Raw genomic sequence first — 16,507 nt, forward strand, 5'->3', positions numbered from 1 at the left:
CAGAGAATGTCATTAACCGCTGTTTAATATTCTAATATTCTCACAATCTAAAACTAAAGAATTATGACTCAACACTTTGAAATATGATCGTCAAAAACACACGACTCAGATCCCTTTTGAATTCTTTACATTTTAACCAAATTGTTTAAATTGGCAAATAGTTGTGAGAGGATTAAACTTCATTAAGGCTACAGACGGTAAAGGAGCTAATTTAAAAAAGTAGCAGAAAGAGTATAAAAGCATGGGAGTGAGCATTGTTTAGCCTTCTAATCCAGCAAATAGCCCGACCCATCAAGAATCTTTTACGCCACTTGTTTTGTTCTTCTAAGTCAGACCAACGAGGAAAAACACGAGAGCTTGTTTTGAGTCTAACAAGTTAAAACTAAAATGAAAACCACAGAAATCTTTCACAAAAGAAAACCTTTGTTTTGCAAACATCAGCTAGAAACAAGATTGTTTGTCTGAAGCTGAACTCTGTGTTTACCAATGAAATGAATGATTTCTAATCTTCCTCAGTGTCATAAACAGCCTTAGGAAATATATTCTACAACAGTCATATTACACGAGTTGTTTTATAATATACAAACATCTGACAGCACCTTGCTGCAAAAAGACAAATAAAAAATGAAACAATCAGCTGTGGCTCTCACGCGTCTGTTTTTCACCTCTTCTTCTCGGATCGTCCACACGGCCGCGGCGCTGGAGCGTAGGCACCACGTTTCTAACACGCCGTGAGCAGAAGGAATGGAGAGGCTAAACGCTCCTCTGCCTCTCCATCATAATTAGCTGTGACCTTTTTATACAACAGTCTGCTCCCGAGGCGCAGACGTTCATCAGATCCTGGCTAGTGTGAGCAGAGCTAATGCACTTTTCCTGAAGCCTATCACCAAAAACACAGATTAACATCAGTTTGTTTTTGTCTGTTTAGATCAAAACTAACCAGGTGATAAGGAAACACTCTCTCCACACGCCAGTAGTTGCGTCAAATAAAATTCCAAACCTCTCGCATACAAAAACACATTTAATTGCACAGTTCTGATCTGATACCATGTCTGACACAAAGGATCTGAACACCCGCTGAGATTACAGGGAGTTTACTAATTAAAGCGGCTGACACGAATACTTCTCCATCAGCTGCATGCAGTCAGCCTCTGCAGTGGAGGACAGGAGGCTACGAAGCCCAGACCTGGTGTGTTAGTGTGAACCTGCAGCAAAATCGTGTCGACAAGTAGCTGCATGCTGGGATGATAAACACATGTTCACAGTCCGTTCAACCAGACGTCCGTTTTTCACTGGAAGAAAAAGCCGTCAAGTTTAAAGGACTGATTAAAGCAGTCGTCACATAAACCTTCAGACAGTGCCACTTAAAGGCCCCGTGACCTTTCCACTAACGTGATGGATTTACTGCCAGAGGTGACAGCATTTGTGATGCATCGATGTCTAGAGAGTAAAGTATTTGCAGCCAGACGCTGACAGGAGATCCAGGCTCGGGGAAAGCTTTGGAGAGCTCTTTTGTGTGGGTTTCTTTTTTTTTCTTCTTCTTCTTTTTCTTTTAATCGTTGTCTCAGACGTCACAGACAGAAGAGGCGAGAACCCTCTCTGCCGTCGTCGCCCTCCCCCTGTGGGATTCGGGGCAGCATGGCTGAACGGGTCAGACCCCAAAAGCGAGGTGGAGACAAGTCCTTCTTGGTGGCTGTGAACTTCCAGCCCATGTGAGAGCCACAGGTTCTGCACTGAGCGATCGTCCAGGCGTACCTGAGAGGAAAGCCAAGATCTGTTCAGCATCATTTAAAACAATCAGTCATTTCTTTCTGTTTTTCTGTCAGAAAAGTCAGAAATCTTTTTCGTTGGTTGTTGAAATTTGTGGAAAATAATGTAAAAAACATAAATATTAAATAGAACAATATGAGAATAGCAAAAATACAACTGGTACTTTTAGTGTTGCGGAAATTTACAGAAGAGGATTAGGGCCACTGGAAAAAATAAAAAGAACTCCAACTTCTATCTCAGAATTCCGACATTAATCTCAGAACTCCGAATTCAATCTCAGAACTCAGAAATTAATCTCAGAACTCCGACTTCAATCTCAGAACTCCGACTTCAATCTCAGAACTCCGACTTCAATCTCAGAACTCCGACTTCAATCTCAGAACTCCGACTTCAATCTAAGAATTAATAAAGTTAGAGTTCTAAGATTAAAGTTAAAATTCTCTCTCTTTTCTTTTCAGTGGCCCTAATCCTCTTCCGTACTACATTCATTAATATCGCTTTCCTCGTTGAAACAAATTATAAATGAGGAGAGGTTACCCTGGAAACCAGCTGTGCAGCGTGGAGGGCCTGCCGACCAGGTTTAGGTTGTTGGCTTTGTACACAGTCAGAGTTTCGTGGACGTAACCGTGAGGGTTCACATATGCAGCCATGGGGCCGTACAGAGACAAGCTGAGGAGAGAGAGAAAGTGTCTTTAGAGCTAAATCTGACTTCAGCAAAACATCAAACATGAGCCCGATGCTTTAAAACAGAACGAGTGGGCGAGCTAGCACGTCAAGATCAAGACATGGAGGACGTAAAAAGACCTACGAAACTATTCAAATGTAAAAATACAGTTTTAACAGTGAGTTCAAAAACGTGTAGCTATACAGGCAGGAAGTGTTTAAATAACACTACATTTAAATTACCTGAGGGCTCAAATACAAACTCTAAAAGAGCATCAACAGAACTCTGACACAAATATCTAATATTATCTTGTTGACAAAAAAAGTGTATTTTTATCTCTTTATTTAATAAACTTAATCTTCACAGATTATTTTGGTATGTTTTGTGTCATTTAAAATATAATTATGCAAAAACTCTAGTAAAATAAACCTTTTCTGCACTTTAGTGTCTTTCCCTGTTTGGTTTTTGCACCAAATGTCAAAACAAACTGAATGTGTGTGACGATGCATTTGTGTTTTTGTGAACGTTTAATTGAAAACCCCTTAGCTACTCAAAGAGCATCATTGCTTAGAGGAAATCTGTCTCAGAAATCATTTTACTCCAATAATCACACATTCACTCAGATTATCTGGAAGGCAAAAACACAATGTAGTCCCAAACATCCAGCCAGGCTCTGGGTAATTTCCCCAGCCATCAGAGCTTTGTGTGTCAGCGCTGAACAAAGACATGACGGATCACGGACGGGGACAAAAAGACATTATATAACAGCGACTGTGTTTAAGCATATTTACTTGTGATGTAGGAACCGAATTCACACGACCCTCCAACTACTCCCAACTTTAATGTGTCTGTAATGACGACCATTATAAACCAAAGCAGTCCTACGTCCTCCTCTAACCAAGTCCATTTTTGTAAATGAGCCTGTTGCTAAATATTCTCTAATGTTACATTATAAAGCAGTGCTACATCATTTACCATTACACTGATGTATTGCAGGCCTTGTAGCACCAACAGCAGCTCTGATACATTTTTTAAACTTGATGCAACCCAGCTGCAGAAAAAAAAAGGATCATATATTAAGCCTTATCCCTAAATAAGCTGATGTGACCACATCTGTCAGTGATAATGTTATTAAATATACTCAGATTGGGCAGAAACACTCTTTCTTTTGTTTGTTTTCCTGTGCTTATCTGGGTTCGGGGGTAGCATTTCAATTATGACATCCCAGACAACCCTCTTCCCAACCACCTCCACCAGCTCCGGCAGGACCTCGAGGCTTTCCCGGGCCAGATTGGAGATGTAATTGCTCCAACGTGTCCTGGGTTGACCCGGGGGCTTCCTGCTGGCAGGACACACCTGAGACACCACCTCAGGAAGGCGTCCAGGCGGCATTCTGACAAGATACCCAAACCACCTCAGCTGGCTCCTCTATCACTACGGCTGAGACCGGCCACCCTCCAGCGGAAACTAATTGGAGGATGGCTGCTTATACTGAGCCAGGATTCTCTGGAGGTTTCTTCCTGTTAAAAGGGAGTTTTCCTCTCCACTGTCGCTGCATGCTTGCTTAGTATGAGGATTGCTGTATAGTCACTGACACTAGTCAGTGACTTGATGCAATTTGCTGGGATCCTTATACAGGAAACATTATTTCTGATTGGCTTTATGAACTGTGAATTGGAATGTTTATTATGTGAAGTGCCTTGAGACGACTCTTGTCGTGATTTGGCGCTATATAAATAAACTTGAATTGAATTAATTTCTGTCGTTTGTATCCACGATCTTGTCCTTTCGGTCATTACCCAAAGCTCATGACCACAGGCGGTGGAGGAGTTTGAGCGCCCTAATGATCCCAGGAGATATGTTGCCTGCGTCACTTTGTGCCTCTGGTAGGGTCCCACTTGACCGATTGGTCCTAGGTGAAGAGGAAGACAAAAGGCCCTCACACACTAGCATCAGCTCCACTCTGCCTGGACCGTGTTGCTTTTTCAGCCCTCCTCTCAAAGAGGTCTGCCTGGAACCGAACAGGCACACCACACCTGCTGCTGACTGATTGGCTGGCTCAAAAGCACGCCTACCATTAGTGGTACCGCCCACGTGCTTGGAGATCCAGTCATGACAGACCACAAACCGTTCATGTGCTCAATCATGTCCGCATTCCTAAGGCAGTGTGGAACGAACGCGGCCGGGCTGGGGCAGAGCGGATGCTAGTGTGTAAGTGGCAAAAAGCGGTTCAGAGGACTCTTCATGACTGCAAAACCAAAGAGCCAGAGCACCCAGCCTGGAGGGTTACCAGGATCCTGCCCTGGAGCCAGGCGTCGGGGTTGGGGACTATGAGCGAGCACCTGGTGGCCGGGCTTTCCCCCATGGTGCCCAACCTGAACCGGACATAAGCTCATCCAACTGTGGACCCACCACCAGCAGGAGGAGCATGAAGGGTGTGGTGCATTGAGGGCCAAGGGGGCAAACCAAAGCAGTAGCTTTGTTGGTTCGATCCCCGGACAAAATCACTCATAACACACAAAGACACTATTAGTACAAATAAACCATAAAGTTTAAAGGAAAACATTTTTTTAAATCGTTAACAAAAAAAAACAAAAAAACAAGTTCTTACCTAAAGATTTCATTTTTTGTAGTGATTTCTGTGTCCTGGCACTGCTTACAGCACAGCGACGTGCACTGAGGAGATGAAGTGTAAAAAATGTCAGATATTTTTATCGTCAAATCAAAACAGTGACCTCATCGCAGACGGCAAAAACGCACCCTAAACAGAAACATACCTGAACTAGTTTCCTGAAGGTTTGATTAAATATCAGCGTGAGAAGAACATTTAAGAGGCTGGAAAAGGTCTGACATGAGTGTTTACACCTGAACCGCTAACCAATTAAAACACACGATCACCCCGAGACACGCTGGACCTGAAGCAGGGAGACAGAGAGCAGACGGCTTTGCTCTGTTTGGATTAAAGCGCGGCGTTTAACAGGAATGATCTTCAAAAAGCTTCTTCAACCCTCGGCTCGCACAGACAAACGCCAGCTACTAAAACTCATTTTTACCATAAACAGAATCAAACATCTTTGTTTATGTTATATGAATAAATCCGGAACCACTGCAGCGGTGACTCGTGTGTGTGTGTGTGTTCTGGTTAAACACGCCAAACAACATCAGAGGGAAAGAACAGACACTGCGGTCCAGGTAGGAGAGCTGGATCTCTTCACGACACCAGGGGAATGACTGGGTTTAATGGAGACAGAGAGATTATGGGACATGCTGGTTTATAATTGTTAAATACCCGGTCCATGATGTCCAGTTCACAGCGAAGTCTTTGAATGGCGCTGCCGATCTTCAGCAGCTGGAGCCGCAGAGCATCGTCGATGGGCAGACAGGCGGCCACCCGGTAGGAGAAGTCTGACAGAAACCAGGCAGAAGGAGGGATGGAATACAGAGGGAAGAGAAGGAGACAGACGTGCACGTGTACATGCACGAGTCTTCTGTCGTTAACCCAACAGAGACTGACCTACAGCGTTGGTCGGTAGCGAGTCGTCCTTCAGATTCTCGTCCCACTCGTGGAGCTGTTTCTTCACTCTGTTCATGAGAGACTCCTGCCAGGTGTGAAGCACAACACGTTTACAAAAACCTCCAAACACGGAAGGCATTCATGCTCGTGGACTGCAGGTGCTCACAGAGTCATACAGCGTGTACACCCAGGGCGGCCACGGGGTCAGGCTGGCACAGTGAAACTTCCTCTGGGAAAACAAACAAACAAACAAACACGTAAAACGGGAGCGAATTTTAAATGTTCAACCAAAACATTCGCTGGAGTTTCTCAGAACTAGGTTTGCACACGTGGACGTCACACCAACATGGAACTATTTCCTTCAGCGTAAATCATCAGGATGGCACATTAATGGGTTTCTCAAAAGTCTCCAGGAAGAACAAATGTTTCCTGCTGAGGATCAGGAGGAGTCTACAGGTTTGACAGTTAAGAGCCCATAAAGGGGATAACCAAAAGAAAATGATTTTAATCTGCTTTAAACTAGATGTTTTAGGTGTCGGACCTGTCGGTACGTACTCCACCAGCACCGAGTCTGCTTGCAGCTCTGAGCTCTGGGTTTGGAGGACGGGTGCATGAGGAGCCTGGACTGGGTCGGCAGCAGCACGGCGGAGAGCGGGTCGGGGAGGATCCATTCAGGAAGGATCTGCACTTTGGCCTGTCTGATGCTGAAGCACACAAAACACGAACGACGAACAACAGAAATAAACAAAAAGCAAGCTGAGCGGACGTTGGAAAGGGTGTGAAACGATGTTTGAATTTAAGAAGATGCTACGTGTAGCAATGAGCAGGTGGGACATAAACACTTCACGTGAAAACAGTTTGCAAATAACATTTTTGGCCAATTTCAGACTGATGTACTCTAAAATAGTTTGTGTGATAAAGAAAATTAAGATTTAAAAATTCCAGTTAGGTAAGCGATGCTCTCTATGCATGATAAATAAACAGGAAGTCAATGAGATTAGGATAATCAGTTTATGAGCATTACTAGAGAAAGATGGACATGTGCTTAGCTCAAAGATTTCCTGGTGGGAGGAGGATGATCTATAGTGTCACCACAGCTATGATGTCGGTAGGAAACCCTGATGCAGCATTACTTTCTACAGTTTTCCTCTGACAGCCTTTCATTTAACTAAATGGACTACAAAAAATCTGTTTTAAAATGGTTGTGTGAGGGCGTGATCAGCAAACGTTAATAAATCCACACAGATGAGTAGCAGCGGCTTAAAATGAGCAAAGTCAAAAGCAGGAGTGTGATTTTTAACAGGTTAAAAGGCTGGAAATCAAACAAATTCACAACCGACCAGGCTCTTGCTTCACACATTTTGTCACAAACTGTAGCTAATTTCATTTTGGACAATTCACTAATGCCCCAGTAACAAGAGTTTAATGTTAATAAAAATAATTTTACTGACCGACTCCTCATATTTGTGTGATTGGAGGACCTACGTTACCACTGACCGTAAACGCCACCAGCTGAAACACAGACTGCTTTTAGATAATGACACTTTTAATGAATCACATTTGCTTCAAGTAAATCTGCAGCGCTCTTTTCTTTTAACTGGATGTTTCTGTTTGTTAGGCCACCAAAACAAAGCAGAATTAAAATGGATCATTCTTTAAACAGTTGGTGGGCATCTCATTTCACCGGGAGGCTGGATAAAGAGTTAGTCTGCCCTCTAGCTGTAAAACTCAGTCATTAAAATCCCAAATTCATTTGTATTATTTATAGTAACAGAATTATTGTTGTTGTATATAGAATAATTAAAAAGCACATAAAAATATTTTAAGGATGCACCTAAAATTTCACTGATACATAAAATTTTACCAATGCAGTGGCCTGAAAGTGGCTTCACTGTAACTTGTCATTGCTGTTCACCTAATATTTTAGTTTTGTGGTCATTTCTATTAATATATTTATTTTTTATCTACCTCCAGTCTTTTTCCTGTTGAAAACAGAGAGGAAAATAAAACCTGTATTCCAATATATTGCTTTATTTTTTGTGTGGTAGAAATATTCGTATCGGTAATCGGTATCAGCGAGTACTCCGATCCAAGTATCGGTATCGTATCGATTTGGAAACAAGTGGTATCGGCGCATCCCTAAATATTTATAAATGATTTAATTTATTCTGTGAGATTTTGGATCTCAGTTTCTGGACAAGCAGAATATTGAACTCCCTGAATTAGAGAAAAGGTTCCAACACTTGAGCTAATCTGGATCAGAGTCCTTGTCAGACACACCTGAGTGGACTGGATCACACAAAAGCAACATCAAGAACCTGGTCTGAGATGTACTAAATGAGTCATTTTAGGAGGAGAGGAGACCGTTTATTCCTTGAATTATGAGGCGTTTGGGTTTTAGTCCTTACCCGTCAGCTTGAGTTCTTATCTCATGGACCTTAAATCTCTGCCTCCCCACAGCCTTTACTTTGACCGTTTCAATGCCATACTCCTGCTCCTCTCGGTACGCGTAAATTTCAGCCGTTGTTCCAAACTCTGCCTCTGGCTCACCTGCATCACTGTCAACACCAAAGTTTGCATTGTTACATAGACCAGTGCACCTAAAAAGCATATTTACAAATGCAAAGCAGAAGTAACTTGTGCTCTATGTAAACTATTTTAAAGCAAGATGTGTAAATTAGCGGCGATCGTTCCAACAAAGAGATACTTTCTCTGTGATGACCACCAAGAAGAAAAGAGAGAGGGTTCCATCTGTGCAGACCTGTGTGCGAGCACAGCGAAGGTCCTGTCTTTCTGGATCACACTCCTCATCATGCTGACCTCCTGCGGCCTGAAGAGCTGCAGAGGTAACGTCTGGCCTGGCACCAGCATCACAGCTGTGTGAGGCAGCACAGGGATGGTCTGGCAGCTGTCGTCATCGTGGACTGTTCGACCATGGAACTCCTCCATGTCTGAGCCCAAGTACTGTCATCAAGAGTAAACACAGCAAAACCATCAAAGAAGACAGTGGAGGACCCACGTGGACGGAAATGAGGCAGTAGAGATGATTAGATGGAAGGGGGGGCTGGATGCTTACAGCATGAGATGTAGGAAGACTTGGGTCAAAGGTGATTATGTTGGGCTTTTCCGCGTCGTCACTGTCTAGGGCCTCAGTCTCCATATCATCTTCCTCCTCCTCTTCTTCATTCTCTGTCACAGCAAGTTTTTGAAGACACGATGAGGCTAGCTAACTCTCGTTCAACTCTAACCAAACCTTAACTGCATTTTTATCTAACTTAAACGTCACAGCCATTGATGTATGTTTTTTTTTAAAGAAATCGAAAGCAACTATAAATTCCTGGCGTTGCCTGACATGGACAGTGGCGTGTGTTGGTGTTAGCATGTGGAGGAGAAAACCTCCCGCTCACACAGACTTCAGCGTACGTGAGCAGGATTCTTACCAGGTAAAAGCTGGAGCTGGTTCCCCATGTTGTCGTTAATGTTGTCTTCACCTCCACCCCTCTCGTCTGCCATATCCTTGTTTACAATGCCAACTCTTCTTCTCCAGTCTTCTGTACCCAGCGCTTAAAATTCAAACCAGCGCGCCCCCTAGTGGAATCGCGCCAACGCAACACTGGGCCGCTGGAAAATCTAGCGTGATAAAAAAAATCCTAAAACGTTTAATCGTTTTAAAAAAACTGTAAATATTGTAGAACCGAATTAGATCAGGCTCAGCCTCTAATAAAGTTCTGAGGGAAAAATGCAACAAATTGTTCAATAGCTTATTGCAATTCACCAATCTTTTTTTTTTTTACCTTTTCAAGTGCTGCTGTAGCAAGTGAATTATCACAATTTGGGATGTGGTCTCTTAGTTTTCTAGATTTTGGAATATTTAAGTGCCAGTTAACCAGCAAACTTACCCTTTTGGACAATTCTAGAATTGGAGAAGCTTCAAAACCATATGACAAAGAATTTTCATTTTCAAGGCAGATTTCTGGCAAGAGAAATATAAAAATGGCTCATCTATAAATTAGCTTGTGCTTGGAGAAAATAAAAACCAGACTTAATTGAATTCTTGTAATTATAATTTCAAAACCAATCGCTTTCTATGCTGACTTGCCAATGAAATGACAAATACGATTCATGGAAACTTAAGTGTTCGTTTATTGTTCAGTACACCACACAACAGTTGTAAACAAGATGTATTATGGTCCATGAACAAGGTAGCTGCTCATTTGATGCCATTCCAACATCTTTGCCATCTTCCAGCGACAAATCCAGTCATCCTTGATGGTAGGTTCTCATTTGAAGTCAGGATCTAATTTTCTATCACCAGCTGCAGAGGCTTTAAGTGAACCACTTCAGGTACCGGGTCAGTCTGGGAAGGCTTAGATGGGATCACAGCTGGCAGGGATGAGGGCTTACTTTGACCTCTGCCTCATCTTTCTCCTTTTACGCTTCAGCCTATTAGGAGTAAAAGAGCAGTTTTGAGACATTCAGCTCATATCTGGACATTAACCTCCACTCTTCACATTTTAATCTCTTTATTACAAATCAAATAAAACTTATCAAGCGATTTATTGAAACCAAGAATGTTAAGGTAGGTACCATGAGTCTAGTGCAGAATTTATGTGTACGAGACAAACATGCCTTTTCACATTAATTTGTTTATATGGGACAAATGTATTGGACTGAAAATGTTCTTAATGACTAGATAACAGTGTACATGATTAAGAACTAGTTCATTTGCAAAAGCAGCTTGACTCCTTGTGTTGTCCGATTGTGCCTTAACTAAATCCAATTTAATCTCAACTTGAGCAAGTTTCCACGTTTTAAAAAAACGTGTGTTAATTGCTTACCTGCGCATACGCTTCTTCCTCCACTGAAGATGAAACAAATACATATTAGTTCAAGTGTATGAAAAAACATAATGTCTAAATCACTAAACAAAAACTATAGCAACAGATATGCAGCCAAACAGGAATACTATGGCGTTTAAAGCGTGCCACAACCCGTGCACGCGCATTGGGTCCACAGCGCGCGTGTGAACGGGACTCGCGAGCGGAAATATACATGGCGAGAGGTCATTTGTGCACTGAGAGGGAGCAAACTGTGTCTGTGAGCGCACAAGGTTGTGCACAAGTGACAAACCTGCGTGCGCGCGTTGTCAACGAGCACACGGCAGAGGAAAACGTGCGCGCGCGGCAGCCTCTGTGCGCGCTCGGCAGCCTCTCTGCGCGCTCGGTTTCTGACTCCTGCTCGCTCGGCTGTAAGGGTTTTGGCACTCTGGAGGCGTGGCCTGTGGCAGATCTTCTCTGTCCTCTGATTGGTTAGTGTACCCCGCACTTTACCCTCTACCTATCTATACAAAAAAGTCTGCTATTCAAGCAGTTGCTGGCATAGCTCAGTTGGGAGAGCGGGTGACTCTCGCCCCGGAGGATCCGGGTTCGAGGCCGGGCAAGGAAAATGCAGTAGATGTCATGTTAATTTTTCTTAATTTCAGGTATTTTACAGTTGTGACCGTTCAACTGTCATTAAACGTCCGAATGTTTGCTGGGCAGTGTTTTAAAAAGTGCACATAAGCTAGATGGTTTTAACCATAGAAAATTACATTTTTTGTGATACTGGAAAAATACATACTGAAATAAAACTACTGATTGAAAACTTTATGACTGTGGTTGTACAATATATGACTCACTAATACACTGCAAACTCCCTTAGAGTGGGGCTTCCAGAGAGAGAGAGAGAGAGAGAGACAGAGAGAGAAAAGTTCTTGCCTCATTAATGAATTGTTTATTTTTTTCAGTATTTAATTGACAAATTATCCTTTCAAATAATTAATTGATGAGTTACATAATTGTCCATTTAGAATTGTTGAATGGACTGAGTCAAGTTTGGTGCACTTTATATATTTCAAAACATGTTTTTTTTAATGATGCATATAAATAATTTAAATGTTAATTTAATGAAATATTTCTATTTTTTCATTACCTCACCCTTGTTTTGACAAAAACGGGACCTTGCTGGATAATATCATGGAGAAACTATTTGTTCACAGTACATGGCTCCGTAAGGATCTGTGTACCAAAGGAGGAGATACTCAGAAATCTGTCTGCAGATTGTTACAACCCAGACTGGAAGTGGCGGGCTGTAATAAGAAAGGAGACCAAACAGAGCAGTGGGGGTTCAACAACTGATTTATTTAACAAAAGTAAGGATTTACTAAAGCAAGTTAGTGAACAGAAAATGGCCATCTCAAGGTTTTACTCGGATGTCCCTCAGCAGGGTGCAGCACTGTTGAAGGTCATCTGAATGAAAGCTTGATATGCAGTTTCTTTATGAAAGTGTGTAAATATACAGTATGGTTGCCGTACATATGTTGAGGTTCTCAGACATCAGGCTTCTTTGCCCAGGCCTTCACTAGTGGGCTATTTTAAAAGTTGGTAAGGAGAAAAACCACAGCATATAGCTGATTGTTTACAAATGCAAGGAGGGGAATAACAATCAAAATGCTTGTGTTCTTGGACCAGATGAATGGAGCGCTCCACATGCACTCAGAGATGTTATGGCTTCTGTTTCTATAACTTTACATGCAGACATTTGAGGTTTGCCAGAAAGGAAAGCTGGCCTGTACACTTTGCAGGGCACAATGTCATCAATGAAGAAACCCCTGTCTACCAAGATGACCATCTCTAGTTGTAGCATTTTCATCACACCAGATTCCCAGGTTGGTCGCTGATAGTTCCAGCATACAGTGCTGAGACAAAGGTCACTGGCCTATGTGGCACAATCCAAATGAGCCTCTTCAGAGTGCAGTTGAACTTGAGGAAAATATATGACTCTGGAAGAGAGGGGAATATGGCCATTGACACCTCAGATCAGTGCAGTCAAGATTTACTGGTGTTTGGGTAGTCCTGAACGTGTTGTGATGCCCCCACCGTCTCATTGGGTTTTCATTTGTGTTTAATTGTGTTTTTCTTCTGTTGTAGGCAGCTGGTTAAGCAGCCTTGGAGGCACCTGGGCTCAGGGTGTGGTGCTGCCTACAAAGCCTACTGTTTTTCTGCTTTCACTGGGTCTCTCCTGTGTGGTGGAGAGTCCTCACTGGCCATTTTCTGTTCACTAACTTGCTTTAGTAAATCCTTACTTTTGTTAAATAAATCAGTTGTTGAACCCCCACTGCTCTGTTTGGTCTCCTTTCTTATTACAGCCCACCACTTCCAGTCTGGGTTGTAACAATCTGCAGACAGATTTCTGAGTATCTCCTCCTTTGGTACACAGATCCTCACTGAGCCATGTACTGTGAACAAATAGTTTCTCCATGATATTATCCAGCAAGGTCCCGTTTTTGTCAAAACAAGGGTGAGGTAATGAAAAAATAGAAATATTTCATTAAATTAACATTTAAATTATTTATATGCATCATTAAAAAAAACATGTTTTGAAATATATAAAGTGCACCAAACTTGACTCAGTCCATTCAACAATTCTAAATGGACAATTATGTAACTCATCAATTAATTATTTGAAAGGATAATTTGTCAATTAAATACTGAAAAAAATAAACAATTCATTAATGAGGCAAGAACTTTTCTCTCTCTGTCTCTCTCTCTCTCTCTCTCTCTGGAAGCCCCACTCTAAGGGAGTTTGCAGTGTATTAGTGAGTCATATATTGTACAACCACAGTCATAAAGTTTTCAATCAGTAGTTTTATTTCAGTATGTATTTTTCCAGTATCACAAAAAATGTAATTTTCTATGGTTAAAACCATCTAGCTTATGTGCACTTTTTAAAACACTGCCCAGCAAACATTCGGACGTTTAATGACAGTTGAACGGTCACAACTGTAAAATACCTGAAATTAAGAAAAATTAACATGACATCTACTGCATTTTCCTTGCCTGGCCTCGAACCCAGATCCTCCGGGGCGAGAGTCACCCGCTCTCCCAACTGAGCTATGCCAGCAACTGCTTGAATAGCAGACTTTTTTGTATAGATAGGTAGAGGGTAAAGTGCGGGGTACACTAACCAATCAGAGGACAGAGAAGATCTGCCACAGGCCACGCCTCCAGAGTGCCAAAACCCTTACAGCCGAGCGAGCAGGAGTCAGAAACCTAGCGCGCAGAGACAAGTGGTGCTCGCTGCAGAACCACAAAGGCGGAGCTGCACCAGAAGGTGGAGCTGCACCAGAGTCAGCCCCACCCATTCCAGAATCAGCCCCGCCCATTCTATCAGAGTCAGTCCAATTCCTTCCAGTTGTCAGACTTTATAGCATTCTGGAACCAAAGAGGGTGTTATAGCTAAAAAATGCAGGATTGGGGACGGAGTTGAGAAGTGAATTGAACAGTTTTTGTAAAGGTTCCATATAATTAAAAATCTAACTTTTGGAACTTTTAATCATGTTATATTGTCATTTCCTCATACGAAACACGCCAAAGCCATGTTTGGCCTCATTCATGCAGTTTCTTCCCATCTCAGCTTCAATTTGGTCTCCTCCCCCGAAGCGGGTCTGGTCTTGGTTCTCAAATCTGGATATTCTGTGAATTTTCTGACAAATTATTTCTGAAATGACTTCTACTGAGACACCGCCAGAAAAATCATACATCCCGTCTACAAAGACACACTGGATGGCACAATAACATGCAACGCCACACAAGTATTATAAGATGTGGTGGTGTAGTGGTTATGGTGTCAGGTTGACATGCAGTTTTGCGCAGGTTCGCCTCCCAGTAGTGTAAATATTCTATAACCCCTTTTCCTCATTTCTAGCTACACTTGCCAGTACTATGTTTACAACAATTTATTGGTATGCCGTTTAACATATAATGACTAATGTGTTTTTTTATTTATTCATTCGTTTATTTAGCCAGTGTGAGTCCATTTGTGAGCAGAGTTTCAACTAAAATGCTGTTTAGGAACGACCAAATTCAAAGAACTTGTAGAGACATAAATATTTTGCTGAAAATGAACATTACAACTAAAATATGAACAAATTAAATGTTTCAGCTGGCAAAATAGATTGTTGCCGACCCCACCGAGAACCGAACCAGCATCAGCTGAGGTGAAAGCTAAACTTAAGTCTAACAATCTTGCCACTGGACTACCAGAACTCACATAATAATGTCAAATGTTGTTGTACAGGACTTTTGTTGGAGCGGCTGTGGGCAGATATTCGCTAAAAGAAACCTTTTCATTTCGGGATATATTCAGACTTTGTCATGTAGCAAGTTATATTTATCTTGTTTAATTGGAGCACAGAACATAGCATTAACGACTGTAAACTAGTAACAGCCGTAATTCATGAGAGTCAGGTTAGTTTGCGATAAAGTTGAAAAACAAAAACGGAAGTCAGTGGGCTAGGCTGAGTTTGCGTGAATGGGCGGGGCTGACTCTGGTGCAGCTCCACCTTATGGTGCAGCTCCGCCTTTGTAGTTCTGCAGCGAGCACCCTCTCCGCAGAGAGGCTGCCGAGCGCGCACAGAGGCTGCCGCGCGCGCACGTTTTCCTCTGCCGTGTGCTCGTTGACAACGCGCGCACGCAGGTTTGTCACTTGTGCACATCCTTGTGCGCTCACAGACACAGTTTGCTCCCTCTCAGTGCACAAATGACCTCTCGCCATGTATATTTCCGCTCGCGAGTCCCGTTCACACGCGCGCTGCCATGTATATTTTCGCTCGCGAGTCCCGTTCACACGCGCGCTGTGGACCCAATGCGCGTGCACGGGTTTTGACACGGGTATGACGCGATAGAATACCACCAGCGTGCGCTAATGCAGGCCTTTAATGATCAACTGTAACAGTGAAGCAGCTCAATACACATGAGGGGTGGCTGGTAAAATGTGGTTAAGAGCAAAAATATGCCAAGGTTTAAAAACAGAACCCCCAAAAACAAACACGTGCTGCAGCAAAGCGTGGTTAAAAGCAAGAGAAGCTACTGAGATCTTAGCTAGCTAGCTACAGGGTGAGTTGCTAGCAGGAAATAAAGCTTTAATATACAGCTACTGCCTCTTTCTCCTACCTTAGCTCTCATCGTGTGGAGAGGTTTCTGTAAAAACAACAAAAAGAAGTTATTAGAGACTGTCGATGGTTTGTGATTTTCCAGGATTGGTTTGGATTTTGTTTGCGACGAGATGTTGCTACATACCTCAAAGCGAGAAGAGCAACGGAAAGAGGATGCGACGATGAAAAAACGCGGGTTTTATAAAGTTTTAAACGTCATATTCAAGCGCCTTTCAGTGCGTCGGGAAATGTAGTCCAAAGACGAACAACAACCAATCAATCAAAATGAACGTTCTGGCGACTTTTTAATATTTCAGTATGTTTGTTTAAGTCATGTCGCAACAATAAAATATTTTAATAGACCCCAGTCATTTTGTTCAAATCAGTGTTGGCAGGCCTAATAATCCATAATATCATCACTCCTCAATTTCTGAGTTTCCACAATGATGTGATGCATTTTCTCATAGTCATAGGCTGATATAAAACATGACGCATCTTTTAAAAGACGTTTTGTACAATACCACTAAATCACCACGATGACAATTATCAGGTCGAGGATTTGTTACAATTTCAACACAAGTTTCCC

General features: G+C 42.4%; 1 protein-coding gene and 1 long non-coding RNA gene across 3 annotated transcripts; both read right to left on the minus strand.

The window, feature by feature from the left end:
- Positions 1–1,525: 1,525 nt before the first annotated feature.
- crbn (cereblon) lies at positions 1,526–9,571 on the minus strand. 2 transcript variants are annotated; one of them, XR_011520110.1, is made up of 12 exons: positions 9,389–9,571; positions 9,025–9,137; positions 8,710–8,912; positions 8,357–8,506; positions 6,490–6,652; positions 6,115–6,177; positions 5,949–6,033; positions 5,724–5,839; positions 5,046–5,110; positions 4,234–4,346; positions 2,308–2,439; positions 1,729–1,755 (listed from the first exon to the last, which is right to left on the minus strand). XR_011520110.1 is itself a non-coding variant. In XM_015959767.3 (11 exons), the coding sequence occupies exons 1-11, from the start codon at positions 9,459–9,461 to the stop codon at positions 1,572–1,574; spliced, it is 1,347 nt and encodes a 448-aa protein (XP_015815253.1). In that variant the 5' UTR covers positions 9,462–9,561; the 3' UTR covers positions 1,526–1,571. The 2 variants fall into 2 exon arrangements, 1 of the variants encoding a protein (XP_015815253.1); XM_015959767.3 differs by lacking the exon at positions 4,234–4,346 and having other exon boundaries at positions 1,526–1,755; positions 9,389–9,561.
- Positions 9,572–10,073: 502 nt separating this feature from the next.
- On the minus strand, positions 10,074–16,166 carry LOC139068854 (uncharacterized). The gene is made up of 4 exons (XR_011520111.1): positions 16,067–16,166; positions 15,941–15,967; positions 10,787–10,809; positions 10,074–10,391 (listed from the first exon to the last, which is right to left on the minus strand). It is a non-coding gene; the product is annotated as an uncharacterized lncRNA (long non-coding RNA).
- Positions 16,167–16,507: the final 341 nt, after the last annotated feature.

This window comes from Nothobranchius furzeri, chromosome 3, assembly GCF_043380555.1.
Source record: "Nothobranchius furzeri strain GRZ-AD chromosome 3, NfurGRZ-RIMD1, whole genome shotgun sequence".
Taxonomy (NCBI): Eukaryota; Metazoa; Chordata; class Actinopteri; order Cyprinodontiformes; family Nothobranchiidae; genus Nothobranchius; species Nothobranchius furzeri.